This window comes from Lepus europaeus, chromosome 12 (genome assembly GCF_033115175.1).
Source record: "Lepus europaeus isolate LE1 chromosome 12, mLepTim1.pri, whole genome shotgun sequence".
NCBI lineage: Eukaryota > Metazoa > Chordata > Mammalia > Lagomorpha > Leporidae > Lepus > Lepus europaeus.
Window position 1 is genome coordinate 22,277,291 of NC_084838.1, and position 16,934 is coordinate 22,294,224.

Consider the following 16,934-nt stretch of genomic DNA (forward strand, 5'->3'; position numbering starts at 1 on the left):
AAAACCTCAGTGTTAGCAGTCATTAAAAAAATCCATTTAGTTAAACGATGAGGTCAGAAAAAGAAGCCAAAATCAGGTTAAGTTCTAGGTCAGTGTAGAGACAAAGCAGGAAGTAAAATGAGCAATGTAAGCAAAAATAAGCAAGTAAGAACAAAATGAAAATGAGGAGCCCTTGAGAAATTCCCCTTCTTGAGAAATTCAAGCCAGCTTTTTTTTTTTTTTTCCAGTTTTTAAGTCTATTACTGGTCCTCTTGCAGTTTCTTGGTATCTGTGCCCACTTTTTCTTTGCATGCTCCTAAACTCAAAATGGTTTTTGAACCTTCCTCTCTAATGAACTGGCCTCCTAGAAGTAGCTGTTCTTTTTATTTTATTTTTTAAAGATTTATTTATTTGAAAGTCAGAGTTACACAAAGAAGGAGAGACGGGGTGGGGGTGGAGTCTTCCATCTGCTGGTTCACTCGCCAATTGGCCGCAATGGCCAGAGCTGCGCTGATCTGAAGCCAGGAGCCAGGAGCTTCTTCCGGGTCTCCCACATGGGTACAGGGGCCCAAGGACGGGCCATCTTCTACTGCTTTCCCAGGCTATAGCCGAGAGCTGGATCGGAAATGAACCAGCGCCCATGTGGGATGCCGGCACTGCAGGCCAGGGCGTTAACCCGCAGCGCCACAGCGCTGGCCCCAGAAGTAGCTGTTCTTAAAACATGCGCTTCACACAAGAGTCACAGGAGCACTGAGGGTCGGGAGCCATTTCTGGCCCTCAAAGTCCCACCCCATTCCCTCTCCCTGCAGAAAAGTATCACAAAGGAGCTTCGTTATTCCATTGTGGCTACTGCCCCTGTCATTCATTCTCTGAGACAGAGCTCCAGCCACACTCTACTGGTGGTGCCGTGGGGAGGATGCCTGCTCTGCAGCTCAGAGCCTCCTCTCCTTCCCTGTTGTCCACGAGCCCTCTAGGGACCCTCTCCTTCCTGAAATAGCTCTCCCAAGGTTCCATGGCACTCTTTTACCAGTTCCTTCTTTGAAAAAACAAGGGAACCAGGACTCACGATGCTTCATCTCATATAATCACCTATGTCCTCAGGAAGGGCTCTGACACCCACCCCTCTACTTGGTAACAAACTCTGAAAGATTAAGCAAGCTGCCCAAAGGCCCACAGCCACAACACCCAGGCTCACTCAGGTTGGGCAGCCTGAGTTTTTCCTGCCTATCCTTCTCCCACGGAATCTCCAAATGGGTTTCCAGTCTTCTGTCCTTAACTCTTGACTCAGCCACTGTCTTAGCCACCACCTCTATGACTAACTCCCATGGTCTCTCTTTTAACCCCATTCTATCCTGTCTGCCTGTGTCTCTGGCTGGCCTGGGGTCGGTGAGTCACGAGGGGAGATGACAAAAGTTCTAGGCTAGTGATACTGCAATGCAAGCGGTACAGAAAAGGGGGAGGGGATGCTCAGGTACTCTAATCCTGTAGAGAATACATGATAGAAGTCCATGCTGTCAGTGTGGATGACTTGACAACGAATGGTCCCAACAGCATGGCCACATGAAATCACCCCACCCACACCACCCAGTCTGTGCTGTCCTCGCCCAGAACCGGGGAGAGGTCAGGCAGTAGCCACAAGGGAATAAGGAAGCTCTTTATTTGGCATGCTTTGATTCCCAGGCTACCGGCTGCTTAAAGAGCTGGTAGGTATGTATTTTTATTTATTTTTAGGAACTGCTGAGATATTGATTTTAAGCTGTCTTGCAGACATCTGTGTCTTTAAAGCAAATTCTAATATTTGCTTTAGAGCTCTGCAGGGAAAGATGCTCACCGATTTGCTATGTTTCCTTTCCACCACAGTTCAGTGGATACGGTCAGCAACTGTAACTTAATGCATTGAATTTTTTTAAAAATTTTTATTTTTTTATTTTTGACAGGCAGAGTGGACAGTGAGAGAGAGACAGAGAGAAAGGTCTTCCTTTTGCCGTTGGTTCACCCTCCAATGGCCGCTGCGGCCGGCGCACCACGCTGATCCGATGGCAGGAGCCAGGTGCTTCTCTTGGTCTCCCATGGGGTGCAGGGCCCAAGCACTTGGGCCATCCTCCACTGCACTCCCTGGCCACAGCAGAGAGCTGGCCTGGAAGAGGGGCAACCGGGACAGGATCGGTGCCCCGACTGGGACTAGAACCCGGTGTGCCGGCGCCGCAAGGCGGAGGATTAGCCTAGTGAGCCGCGGCGCCGGCCCTCAACTGTAACTTGAATGGAGTAAATAGTAACTGAAGCACTAGACCCCTGACAAGCTTCAGGACAGGCCTGAACTATTCGTATTCACATGAACACAGACTTGTGGTATGCACTAATCTTCTCTATCAATAATTATGCAAAGGACCTCAAAGGAACTTTATAGTTATTCCCATTCTTGTTCTACAGCTTTCAGTCTGGTTCTCTAGCATAGGTTTTAAGATTTAGAATATAGTTATTAAAGGTATGGACTTAAATTTTTTTAAGGTTAGGTAAGTTTTACAGCTGTTTTAGGCAAAACTTAATATGATCCCATGGAGAAACAGACAACATTGAGATCAGATACATATGACAGAACTTCAAAAATTTCATGGAAAAAGGAATTAAAAGACAAACTTATTTTGGTGCAAAAATGTTTTGAAAACTATGTGTTACAGTTAAGGGGGAGGGATTTCTGAGGTTTGTCTAGCTATAAAATTTCAAGACATACTCAACACTTGCTTATCATTTCTTTTAAGATTTATTTATTTACTTGAAAGTCAGAGTTACACAGAAAGAGGAGAGGCACAGAGGGAGGGAGAGAGAGAGAGAAAGAGAGGTCTTCCATCCGCTAGTTTTCTCCCCAGATGGCTGCAATGGCTGGAGCTGTGTTAATCTGAAGCCAAGAGCCAGGAGCTTCTTCCGAGTCTCCCACGTGGGTGCAGGGGCCCAAGGATTTGGGTCATCTTCAACTGCTTTCCCAGGCCATAGCAGAGAGCTGGATGGGAAGTGGAACAGCCAGGATGCAAACTGGCACCCTTATGGGTTGCAGGCGGTGGCTTTACCTGCTACGCCACAGCGCCAGCCCCTTATCATTTCTTAAAAGATTTACGATGAGGAGCACACAAACTAAGAGGAACGAGCCTGTTTGCTGGGTGTAGGTGGTATGAAGCAAGGTGCCGGTGGCCATGGCCAAGGTCCCTGTTCGGGTGTCTCGCAGTCTGCTCAGGCTGCTGCAAAGGAAGTCCCCCCCACCCCCCGCACCAGGCGACTGATAAACAAGAAATGCACTTCTTACAGTTTGTGAGGCTGGGAGGTACAAGATCAGGATGCCAGCGCGTTTGGAGTCTGCTTGCTATACGAGGGAAGGAGTGAGGGCTCTCTGGGGTTTCTTTCCTAAAGCAGAACCCTCCTGATCTGATTGCCTCTCAGAAGCTTCCCCCACCTGCTACCCCCACTCCCGCCGAAATAGTCACACTGGGCTCAGCCTTCAACACACACATTTTTCAGTCCAGGGCATATTCTTTCTCCCTTGATTGGTTCTCCAGCTGTGTATTCTCACCTTGTGGGCTGGTGGCAGAACAGGTCTAGGAACGCCCCAGCTTGGGAGGGCCTGCCCTGGACAGGAGGGTGCAGCTTGGTTTCACTCCCATTCAGGTCTCCCGCAGCAGTGCCATCCCATTCCTCCCCCGCTTTCTCGGGGTTTCCTGGCCATTGGGGTGGTCAGGTCTAAATGGCTGGACTCAGACTGTGAGCCCAGAGGAGAGAGGGACCACTGGGGTCTTTCCTAAATGTTCTTAAGGGCCAGTGGTTCTCACAGCAGAACGAGAAAGGCCCAGGCCTCACCCAGAATGATTGAATCTCTGTGGGCAGAACCCTGGCATCTGCATTGTAAAAAGCAGTGTAGAAAAACCCCACTTTAAGTTACAGGGCTGCCTGTAGCACAGGTAGAAGGAAGACATCAAAGTTAACTCTCAATAGAACCCTTCTATTAATTCTGATGTGAATGGCGAAAAGATTACTTATAAATATATACAGGAAAAGACACAGGAAAAGACATCACTGCTCATGTTTTGATTGTATTCAAATTTTTATTTTTTCAACAAAAAACTTAGGACAATGATTTTAAATAATAAAACATGGTATATTCTAAGAGTTTTTTTTTTTTTTTTTTCAAGACAGTTTATTAAATTTGGACTCCTACAGTTCTGTTGTGGTACTTTCTTCAGCATGTGTATTGTTCCTTAGCATTTTATCACCACTTCAAACTTGCTAAACAAAGAATCACTCTGTCTGCATATGTGAAGCTTCATTGTAAGGAAATACTCCATGACCACATAAAACACACAAAACATTTGTTTTTTAATATTTACAAGACACAAGAAGTCTGTCCAGCCATTTTGGTTTTGTCACATTGCCCATACTGGGGTTAGCAAGAAAACTAAGTAACAAGCAAGGTTTCACATCGGCAGTGCAAGGAATGGCATCAACCAAACTTCATTAAACCAACCAATTGCAAACATGGGCAGCAAAACGCGACTCACGTCATAGTGAGAAACAAAAATAAACACGTAGTGGGTCACAACTAGACTGGTTTTCACCGTGCAACGTTCCTCCGGGAACAATCCCGCCCATTTCACAGAGAGAAAGAACATGCATCCAAGCCTCTGTTCATGAAGAAAATGCCCTTCGAACAAATTCATCATAAGGCAAAAAAGAAAAAACAAAATGAAACAAAACCTGAAGCAGTTTGGCCCAGAGAAAAGCGTTGAGTATAATGTGTAGACCTGGTATGTCCATATTACAGAGATATTGCAATTTAAACCACGGGGGCTAGTCGTTAGACAATTAAACGGATTGGCTCAGTGAAGTGAAAAAGTTTTCTAGAAATATGTAGTTATTGCTGATATGCTACACGGGATTGCTTGGCCATGGGAAGCGAAGCCGCTGAGCTTTGTTGAAAGCCGCCATGGTGCCAGGGGGAGCCTGGCCGGGGGCGCTCACTGGGACTGTGCGCCATGCAAGCCCAGAGCGAGAGCGAAAGACCACTATGGAAAAACTAAATGAAAGCCTTATGCACTTTTCCTTACATGTTTGTGTGTTTTTTTTTTTTTTTTTAAAGAAACAAAACAAGTCCAGTTCACCACAAGTTAAGCACAACCTGACAAGCAAGTTCAGCGACATGAGGGGGAGGCTACGAGAAGCACAGCATGCATGTACAGCTAGCTTGGACCTAGTCTATTGTGTCATAGAAACTGGAATACAAAAATCCAATTTAAATAAGACTAGACAAACTATAACAGTCAAAAAAAAAAAAAAAAAACACACACAGTAGACTTAGTTCGATACTGATTAAGAGTAAAACTCATCCTGTCCCCTCTCAATGGACTCCACTGCAAGTTTTGGATGGCTAGGATATTTACTTACTTAGAAAAGATATTAAATACCTGTATCATGAAAGTACATTCTTATTAACAATAAGACAAACTGTGTAAGAAAATAGCTCATGTGTGAAATGTGTCTGAAATGCATTTTTCCTACGACTATCAAAACATCCACTCACACTAAAACAAAACCACCCCCAGGCCCCCCCGAAAAAAAACTTGAGGAAAGTTGGGGTGAGCTGGGGGAGGAGCAGGGAAGGAAAGATTTAGCTATTCTAATTACAGCACAGTGATTAACAATGGTTCAAGACAGAACCAACAGGAGTTGGTCAAAAAGATGCCTTCAATTCATGGCTATAATTAAAAACCAAACTCAGCTACTTTTGGTTCATTGCAGTGAGACCAAAAAAATATCTCTCACAGATTCATATAAATACTAGACTCCAGCTCTTTTATTATTATTATTATTTTTTTAAAAGGTTTTCTGTTTGTTTTTGCAAGCCTAGCTACCTTATTACAACTTTACATTTGCTCTGCAACAACAGAGGTAGGCATAAAGCATGAAAAAGTTTCTCCGTTAGTACCTTCCGTGGCTTGTCCACTGCATAAGGCCATTCGCTTGAGACGTGAGAAGTCACTACCTTCCAGTCTGTATTCTAAACACCCAAAGCTGTTGCCATCCCACTCATAAATGTTCTAAGAGTGTCCTACTCCCAAATAAGAAACTTTCTCTACTGAAAGATACTGTCATAGTGTTTGCTGCAGAACATTCGTATATATATGTATACGTATTCATTTAAAAAAATAAACAAACAACAAAAAATACAAACCCAGGTTCCTAGAACCAATTCTCTTGATTTTCTACTTCCTTAAAATAAAGTGTGTACCATTTGGCCAAGACTACAGATGTGTTTTTTTTTTTTTTTTTTTTTTCACAGATGCAAGTGCCATGCAAAATAAATTAAAGAACAGATACCAAAACATACATGTGATAAAACTACTGAAGGTAGATTTTTAAAAGCATTTATATAAACATAATTTATAATACTTCTCCTTTTTCCTTTATACACAGTCACAGAGCTGTCGTTATACGTCTAGGATTTCTTCTGCTGTGCCTCCACAGCGTAACCTATAGCGACCAGTTCTCCAGCTTATCGTAGGGTCCCATAATGCCGACAAAAAAATGTATATCGTCATGGATTCACGGATGAACCAAGCGACTGCATAATCAAGTTTTGAAAAACACAGTGTGCCACCCTAGGAATTAAAGGGAAAAAAAAAACAAATCAAATTTGTTCACTATCAGACTAAAAAAAACAGTTAAAAATATAAGTATGCGATTGACATTAGTATTGCTTTGTGATATTTAGTATTACTATCTATTATTATACCTATAAGAATACTCTTCTAAGTGTATTACTTAAAATCAAGTCTGCTTCCTTAGGTAATCTAACCACCCTGTGTTATATGCCATTTGATGAAATGTTAATTATTATCAGAAGCATTAAAATAACCTCCATCCAATGTATTCTCGGTTTGAATATGAGCTAATCTGCTTCCCATCATTTCTGGGGAACTTTAATAAAAGTGATCATATAACCAACTGAAAATTGCAAATCAAGTTAAGTTTTGCATGAACATTCCACTAACGAATGCAATGTTTAAGCCTGATAGGAACCTTCAACGGGAAGCTGAAGCATGGCTCCGAGAGACTTTTCTTCAACCATTTCTAAATTAAAACGCTTTTAGTTCCACCACCTGACTGCCAACCTTTTCGTGCCTGTCCACATACCTGGACACCCCTGAGTTGAATGTAGTCAAATATAAACCATGCCAGGCAATGACACATGAAAAACACCATAATATCCCATCTGAATACATGGTGGGCTGCCCATCCGATAATTAAACTGGCCACAAAGCATTCTGAAATTGGCTCACAAATGATTGTAGCAGGAAGCATGTTGATTCGCAATTTGGTCCACCTGAAAAAGTTTTAGAAGTCTATAAATGCATTTGTATGGTCTCTACTTTGATGAACACAGATTATAAAATCTAATCAAGGTACAGACTGTCAGACAATAGGGGTCAGCATAGTTAAAAATCCAGACCCTTCCCTTTTTGAACACACCCAGCTTCACACAGCCAAGAAAATGTACTGAGACATTAAATTTATATTAATACAGAACTTGCAAAAACTCTTTGGAAACTAAACAAAAATCTACCCTTGAGGTCCTATTTTTTTTTTTTAACCATGTTAGACCATGTAAACATTACCTCCCCCGCTTTTAGCAGAGTATGAAAAGAAGAGAGTTGATTTACCTGATCATTCTGGATTGGAACTGAGAAATTGAATATGAGCCAGAGTTTTGCATTGCAACTTGAGTGGACATTGCAAACCTCCAACCTCTGAAAAATAAGAGAACTGTAAAATGAGCTATGATGATGAAAACAGGCAAGGGCACTGACTGAAGGGTCCACAACTGCTGGTGTTCAGAGTTGGCCTCAACCTTGGCAGTAGCACATTTCTCGGGGACTTTTGGGCTATCCCATTGGCCCTTGATGGCACCATCCAGGAGCTGAGCAGAGTTACTAACCCCTGACCTCAGAGTTTAAGAAACTGAACCCGCACTCATTCTGAAAGCATTGATTGGAGAGGGCTCTGCACTTAACAGTTTGGAATCTGATCATTACCACCACCCAAACCCCAAAAGGGTGAGTGCACGCAGACATTCAGTAAGAAATGACATCATGGGAGACATCAGGAAACCATGATCTCCTTGGAAGTCAGAGATTTCAGGACAGAGTAATGCTAAGGTAATCACGCAAACCAGTAGGTGTCTTCTTAGCAAAGTATCAAGTAATTTACTGAGAAATTTCAAATTTTGAAATGATATTCTTTAAATGTCCACCCATTAGCTTCTGACTACATTGACAATTTCAACTCTTGTAAAGCACACAGAAATTTACACCCTATAACTCATGAAAATTCATAACCACAGAGAAGCTTCCTTTTAATCTTTTCAAACCCATTAATTTGAAGAATGTTAGAGTAATCAGAACATTCATTTGCTTCATTAGTACAAATCTATAAATAATTAACAGGAATTGCTTTGCTAAAACTATTAATCTATTCTTTCTGCATAAGCACAAAATAAGATTTCAAAAAAGCCCTAATCCTTGGGTAGAAGAGAAAGAATAAGCCAACAGAAGTGAGGTGCTAAAGATATTATGGCTTTAGTTTTCTTACCGGTCAGCTATTGCTTTGGCCATAAAGTAATCTTCGGCAATGTACTGAGCAAAAGCTATAAGCCCTCCTGCTTGATCTAACACATCTTTTCTCATTAAACACGACATTCCTGTCACACATTTGAAGCCAGTGACATTGGCAGAGATATAAGATCTTGGATGTGATGTTCCAAAGTATACCTGGCAAAAAAAAAAAATTATGTTAAAAGCATAGTGCTTATATAGTGGTTTTCCCAATGATTTCCTTTAAATATGATTGAGTGAATACCCCATTATTCTTACATAAACTGCCCGAGTAAAGAGTGGTACACATTTGTGTTTGCATAGAGCAGTCAGTAATTCATTTAGTTGCATATTTTTGTTATCACTATGAAGGGTAACAACTGCTGGTGTTCAGGGTGAGCCTCGTTCATTACCAACAAATATTTACTTTTTGAGGAAAAAGCATATTCTATTCTGAAATAAATAGCTTTCTACAAAACTGCAAGATTCAAAGATTTATGTAAATAAAACTTAATTTAGGTAAAAAACAAGACAAAAATATCACTAAGTGACATAAGATTTTTTTTTTTTTTTTTTTTGACAGGCAGAGTGGATAGTGAGAAAGAGAGACAGAGAGAAAGGTCTTCCTTTTTGCCGTTGGTTCACCCTCCAATGGCCACTGCGGCCGGCGCATCGCGCTGATCCGAAGCCAGGAGCCAGGAGCCAGGTGCTTCTCCTGGTCTCCCATGCGGGTGCAGGGCCCAAGGACTTGGGCCATCCTCCACTGCCTTCCTGGGCCATAGCAGAGAGCTGGCCTGGAAGTGGGGCAACCGGGATAGAATCCGGCGCCCTGATCGGGTCTAGAACCCGGTGTGCCGGTGCCGCAAGGTGGAGGATTAGCCAGTTAAGCCACGGCGCCGGCCGTGACCTAAGATATTTAACGTATCCTTTTTTAGGATGTTCATGTGAAAAAGTATATACAAACACACATATTTGCATGTTTGGATTAATATACTTATAAATAGTACAAGCACGTACACACACACAGCACCCATAGGATATCAACCTTCAGGATAATCCTGTTCAATTCTTTTTCTTGTATCCTTTCTTGGCTTGCTACTTCTTTTGCCCCTGAGGTACTGGTACTGAGATTTTTCCCAACTTTGTCAAATGTATTTTTCATGAATTAGGTAGATACTAAAAGTCTATCTCCCATCTCCTCCTGACATTCCCCTACATATACATTAAAGTCATGAGATACGTAAACTGATACATCAATGGTAGAAAGAGTCGGCCTTCCCCTCCCTGTTAGCTATAGGCCCTGTCTATTATTTACTCTTCACATCGCTGCCTTGTCCAATTAGCCTGAAACCAAGAGCTGTGATCTTCCCCAGTGGCAGGAGTTACACCTGCAAATGCAGAACACTTCTCAGGGACGACTGAGAACACGTGATGCTCGCTACCGACCCACGCCCAGACTCCAATAAAACGCTGATGCTTGTGGGACTGAACCAGACTCAGCTTCTCAGCCCAGAAGCACACGTCTTAACTCCGTAAACAGGTACTAAGCACAGGCTTAGGATGAGGTGGGACTGGGGACTGAGTGAAGGCTCTCAGGATTGCTCCTCAGACCAGAATGATTCCTCTGGCCTGTTTCCATTTGCTCTAAGGATTACAGAGTGACTTCTAGCGGTTCAATCTACACTAAGGGAGGGGGTGTATCCTGGGAAATGTTTGTCATTGACATATACACCAACTTGGATATTGCTAACATGAAAATATGATGTGGTATATGAGAGCACACAGTAGTTTATTTATTTATTTTTCAATTTGACAGGTAGAGTTATAGACAGTGAAAGAGACAGAAAGAAAGGTCTTCCTTCCGCTGGTTCACTCCCTAAATGGCCGCTATGGCTGGTGTTGCGCCAATCCGAAGCCAGGAGCCAGGTGCTTCTTCCTGGTCTCCCATGCGGGTGCAGGGGCCCAAGCACTTGGGCCATCCTCCACTGCCCTCCCGGGCCACAGGAGAGAGCTGGATTGGAAGAGGAGCAATCGGGACTAGAACCCGGTGCCCATATGGGATGCCGGTGCTGCAGGCGGAGGATTAACCAAGTGAGTCACCAAACCGGCCCCAGTAGTTTATTTTATAGGAACTACCCAGCACTTCTCTTACTAATCAAAACACTCTGGAATTTAAGACTAACAATTTCTTGTAAAGGACAACTCACGTATACACAGGCAATATTAAAGAGGTCATGGTTCAAATTCTCACAATTTATCTTTAGCCCTTCAGATCTGTGGCAAATATAAGAATGTTAACTCCAAAGAATATAAACGTAGCTACACTTAAGAGGAAGCTATTATATTTAAGGACTGAAACCACGGGATTCTTCCCTGGTAAGATTAAAACAAATTCTTCTTGCCAAATGTTTAACAATACAGGAATGGTTAAAGAATGGAACATGTTATTGATGATAAAGCTAACAAAATCACTTTTTATTTTATTTATTTATTTATTTTGACAGGCAGAGTGGACAGTGAGAGAGAGAGAGAGACAGAGAGAAAGGTCTTCCTTTGCCGTTGGTTCACCCTCCAATGGCCGCTGTGGCCGGCACATCATGCTGATCCGAAGGCAGGAGCCAGGTGCTTCTCCTCGTCTCCCATGGGGTGCAGAGCCCAAGCACTTGGGCCATCCTCCACTGCCTTCCCAGGCCACAGCAGAGAGCTGGCCTGGAAGAGGGGCAACCGGGATAGAATCCGGCACCCCGACCGGGACTAGAACCTGGTGTGCCGGCGCCGCAAGGCGGAGGATTAGCCTGTTGAGCCGCGGCGGCCCAAAAAATCACTTTTCTGAAAAGTTATTAATGATATGTGAAAGTTTATGAAGTGAAAAAAGATGCAAACTTATTTTATAGTTCTATATCTCCACTATGCTTTTAAAAAATGTGTACAGGAAAAAAAAAAAAAAAAAAAAACAACAAAAAACGAAGTGCCAAAATGTTAAAAGAAAAACTGGGGCAGGGCCGGTGCTGTGGCGTAGTAGGTTAAGTCTCTGCCTTTGTGCTGTCATCCCATATGGGCGCCAGTTCAAATCCCGGCTACTGTACTTCTGATCCAGCTCTCTCCTTACGACTTGGGAAAGCAGTGGAAGATGGCCCAAGTCCTTGGGCCCCTGCACCCATGTGGGAGTCCTGGCTCTGGATCGGCCCAGCACCAGCTGTTGCGGCCATTTGGGGAGTGAACCAGCAGATGGAAGACTTCTCTCTCTTTCCCTCTCTCTCTCTCTCTGTAGCTCTACTTCTCAAATAAATAAATAAATAACAACAACTGGGGCTAGCATTGTGGCTCAGCAGGTTAAGCCACTGCTAGAGCACCTTGCATCACAGACCAGAATGCCTAGGAAAGTCCCACCTCTATTCTGGTCCAGCTTCCTGCTAATACGCCTGGGAACACAGCAGGTGATGGCTGAAGTACTGCAGTTTCTGACACCTACGTGGGAGACCCTGTTGGAGTTCCTGACTCCTGACTTCAGCCTAGCTCAGCACCAGCTGTTGCAGGCATCTGAGGAGTGAACCATCTGAAGAGCTCTCTCTCTCCCTGTTTCTCTCCCTGTCTTTCCTTCCCTGTCCCTCTTTCAAATAAATACTTAAGAAGAAAAAAACCTTAATTTTTAAAGACAGAAACTTCCTCTAATTGGTATGGTTATGGATCTTTTTTTTTTTTTTTTTTGCTTCTTTTACTTTTCCATACTTTGCTCCTACATAGAAGCAAATCATTCCTGAGCTGAGTAGAACAGAACATAAATTTCTCAGAGAAGTATGAAGAAAACTAGCTGGATTTGAAACCAGAGTTCACGGCCAGGGTGCACCAGCTCGGCTGTGAGGGCCCCGAGGCCCCAGCAGCCTCCTCACTGAAGACAACAGCTCCTCTCAACCTGAGGATTCTACGAGGGATCTGACGTCACCAGTATTATCTACAAGCACCGCACTTACCTGTTCTAAGGTGGCAGCAAAGCCCTGTCTGTCTGCTACGTAAGGCAGCCCGTGGACCAAACCCACTTTTTCTGTCATTTGATTAACCATGTCGGTAAGTGTGTCTGGAATTACTACAATGAAAAAATAAAAGTGGGGAGGGGAAGAGAAAAAAAAAAAAAATCTTTTTAGCAAAATACTCATTAGTGTCAATTATATTCTATGAATTTTTATTAAGTTCTTAATAAAAATTATTGTTGTAAATATTTGAATTTAATAAAGTCAACCTTGATCACCTTTCCAAGTAGAACACAAAATTTCCAATAATTTAAGTTCACTGACTCAGTACTTGTTCAGCCCAGCATACACCTGCTGGGTACTGGAGGCAGGACATGCCTTGAGAACACTGCCCCCAGGACAGGGCCTGCAGACTGGACTAAGGCTGTGTCCCAGGGGATAAGTTTCAGGGGCAGAAGCCAAAGGACCTCAGCGCCTGTGCTGCCTTGTGCTGGATTCTCTACCCTCCAGCCCTAGAAATGAGCCTCTATCTTCTCTGTGGGTATAAAATCGATCTGCTCTCACAGAACTGTTCAGGAGACTGCAATGAGATACATTTAGCAGAGATCTGTACACTGGGAAACAAAACGAACATACGGCAGTAAATAAAAGACAGCAAGTGTGAAGAGCGGACATAATCTCTGACCATGAATTCACACCCGTGTAATGGCCTCGATTAATCCATAGCAGTCCTTCACTTATATTAATATTCAAATTTGTATTTTAAGCTGATAAAAATGAAATCATTGCTTTATCTTCAAACAGCACACATATCATTTTAAATGAGTATTTTTCATTTCCTTTAAGTCTTTCAGAACTACCAAATAAAACACAGTTGTATTTGAACCTTAAATGCCCATACTCTGGGTTAGTGATTTCCAATCAGGGGCAAGTTGGGCCCACAGAGGACACGTGGCTGTGTCTGGAAACGTTTTTGGTTGATACAACTAAGAAGAAGGGGTGCTACTGGCATCCAGGGGGTCAAGGCCAGGGCTGCCGACCTCCTAACAGGACAGTCCCTCACAGCAAAGAATAGCACTGAGGCCATGAAAATTAAAGTAATTAGAATTTAACACAATATTACAGAACACTGAAACTATTCTTAAATGTAAATATTTAACCATACAAAAATGCAAACTGTGATTTCAGTACAGCTGATCCCCCTTGTCCCTGGGTTCCACAACTACAGATTCAGTCAACTGCGAATAAAAAAATATCCATAAAAACAAGCCGGCGCCGCGGCTCACTAGGCTAATCCTCTGCCTTGCGGCGCCGGCACACCGGGTTCTAGTCCCGGTCAGGGCACCGATCCTGTCCCGATTGCCCCTCTTCCAGGCCAGCTCTCTGCTGTGGCCAGGGAGTGCAGTGGAGGATGGCCCAAGTGCTTGGGTCCTGCACCCCATGGGAGACCAGGATAAGCCCCTGGCTCCTGCCATTGGATCAGCGCGGTGCGCCGGCCACAGCGCGCCAACCGCGGCGGCCATTGGAGGGTGAACCAATGGCAAAAGGAAGACCTTTCTCTCTGTCTCTCTCTCACTGTCCACTCTGCCTGTTAAAAAAAAAAAAAAAAAAAAAAATCCATAAAAACAAACTGCGCCTCTACTGGATGAGGAGAGACTTTTCCTTGTTGTTATTCCCTAGAGAACACAGTATAACCGCTACTTCCCTAGCACTCATGTTGTATTTATTGTAAGTACAGGAGGATGCATAGCTCACATGCAGATACTATGCCTGGATTGTGGTACCCAAAGGGTGTTCCTGGAACAAATCCCCCACAGATACTGAGGGGCTAGATATAAAAGGCTTCTCTCTAAAAACACCAAAGTGCAAAACCACGGATGGATTTTAAAATATACACCTGTTGATTTCTGGCCCTCTGTGTTGCACTATTCACAGTACAACAGAAAAATAAGGGGTGTCACACACACACGGCAAAGTGACACACATGAGAAAGCGTGTAAATTGAGAATGGACCTTGAGTATTTTTTGTAATGGTTGGAATTTTCAGAATGAAAACATCTTTATACACATAACATTCTAGGTAAGGATCAAATCAAAATCTTTCTAAGTAAAACTGGACTTACTGCCATGAAATAAATGTATTAGCCCAACAAAAAGGATAAGTACATTTTCAGATTGTTTCTGAGATTTCATAAAATAAAGAAAAATCTCACCTCTTATTCCACTATCACAAATCCATATAAGATCATACTTCGCAACTTCATATCCTGGCATTAAATTATTAATTTTAGGATTAATGCCAACCTTTTTGCCACCTAGAAATATAAAGGTACAGAAAGAGTTATGTGACATTGAAAATATTTTCTATTATTTACAAAGATACATGGTAGAGCACAGTAACAAGTACATGCATAGTTCATAATTTACGCAAACACTTTCACATCATTGTTTACATTTACTATATTATCTACAGTATATTTAGAAAAAATATTCATTTTTAGAAGAATTGTGACATTTATCTTTGAAAATCCACTATTTCGGCCGGCGCCGCGGCTCACTAGGCTAATCCTCCGCCTTGCGGCGCCGGCACACCAGGTTCTAGTCCCGGTCGGGGCACCGGTCCTGTCCCGGATGCCCCTCTTCCAGGCCAACTCTCTGCTGTGGCCAGGGAGTGCAGTGGAGGATGGCCCAAGTCCTTGGGCCCTGCACCCGCATGGGAGACCAGGAGAAGCACCTGGCTCCTGGCTTCGGATCAGCGCGGTGCGCCGGCTGCAGCGCGCCAACCGCGATGGCCATTGGAGGGTGAACCAATGGCAAAAGGAAGACTTTTCTCTCTGTCTCTCTCTCTCACTGTCCACTCTGCCTGTCAAAAAGAAAAAAAAAAAAAAGAAAATCCACTATTTCAGTTTTCTACTTCTTAAGTTCTTGTAGTAACAGTATTAGGGGCCAGTGCTGTGGCACAGCAGGTGAAAGCCGCAAGTGCTTGGTCCCTGCAGCCACGTAGGACACCCAGAAGAACTTCTGGTTCCTGGCTTCAGCCTGGCTGTTCTGGCCATTTGGGGAGTGAACCAGTGGATGGAAGAGCTCCGCACGCGTGCACACACACACACCCGCCCCACCCAGGTAACTCTGACTTCCAAATAAAAAAACAAAAACAAAAACAAAAACAAAAAAACAGGAAGTATTAATCAATATAGTATTCATCTGCACAAAATGGTGACCACTGTTAATAACTATGTAAATTAATGTACATTTTGCTAATTAGCTTGATTTAGTTATTCCACAATGTATACATATTTGAAAAAATCATGTTGTCACTTGTCAATTTAAAAATGATACTAAGATGGGGCTGGTGCTATGGCACAGTGAGTAAAGACACTGCCCGTGATGCCGGCAGCCCATACGTGCACCAGTGTGCGTCCTGGCTGCTACACTTCTGATCCAGCTCCCTGCAAATGCACTTGGGAAAACCAAAGGAAGATGGCTCAAGTACTTGGGTCCCTGCACCCATGTGGGAGACCTGGAAGAAGCTCTTGGATCCTAATTTCAATCTGGCCCAGCACTAGCTGTTGTGACCATTTGTGGAGTGAAGCAGCAGATGGAAGATCTCTCTCTCTCTCTGTCTCTCTCTCTCTCTGTAACTCTGCCTTTCAAATTAACAAATAAATCTTTAAAAAAAAAAAACTGATAGTAAGAAAGAGGTTATAGGACTCATTTTGAAACTATCGTAATTAAAAGAGCACGGAGAAAGTGACCTAGTAAGGTGAAATACGAAGTTCACATTAAACCTATACAGAAAGAAAAAACAATGAATGGAAATGCACCTTTACAGGTCCTCACAATAAGCTGACAGGCGTTTGGGAAAACACACTTTGCAATATAACAAAAGTGAATTCCATTACTCCAGTCATAGTCAACGGGACAGAGAAAAGACCACATAGTGAAAACATTGACTAATGAGAATAAATGTCATTTTCTGTGTTATTTTATTAATCCTTGATAGACAAAAACCACTTTGGTTTTTGTAACTTTTATCAGATGGTTGTAAACCCCTTTACTCCAGCAAACATGCTTAAAGCAAACATGCTAGTAGCTTCAGTGGGTGGCTAACACTTTATGGTTTAATAGAGATCGCTGATACTTAACACTCAACACAGCAAAATATTATACAAAGCAAATGGCTACTGTAGAGTTTGTTACTTACCTATAAACAATCTAGCATCAACATTTGGATATTTTCCAAGCAGCTTCTTGCAAACATCAATGGCTGGATCATCATGATCTTGAACACAAAGGAGCACTTCATACTAGTCAAAGAACATATTTTATGCAAATTAACCTCTTAAAAAAACAA

At 42.9% G+C, this 16,934-nt stretch overlaps 1 protein-coding gene across 1 annotated transcript in view; it reads right to left on the bottom strand.

The window, feature by feature from the left end:
* Positions 1-4,054: 4,054 nt before the first annotated feature.
* The window catches only part of UGCG (UDP-glucose ceramide glucosyltransferase), a 39,167-nt gene continuing 26,287 nt past the window's right edge, over positions 4,055-16,934 (bottom strand). The window contains exons 3-9 of the mRNA XM_062207750.1: positions 16,785-16,887; positions 14,794-14,895; positions 12,584-12,696; positions 8,611-8,789; positions 7,683-7,769; positions 7,156-7,345; positions 4,055-6,620 (exon numbers count right to left, since the gene is read on the bottom strand). Of these exons, the coding sequence (XP_062063734.1) occupies positions 6,450-6,620; positions 7,156-7,345; positions 7,683-7,769; positions 8,611-8,789; positions 12,584-12,696; positions 14,794-14,895; positions 16,785-16,887 (945 nt within the window). The 3' untranslated portion in view covers positions 4,055-6,449. The remainder of the gene's footprint in view (positions 6,621-7,155; positions 7,346-7,682; positions 7,770-8,610; positions 8,790-12,583; positions 12,697-14,793; positions 14,896-16,784; positions 16,888-16,934) is intronic.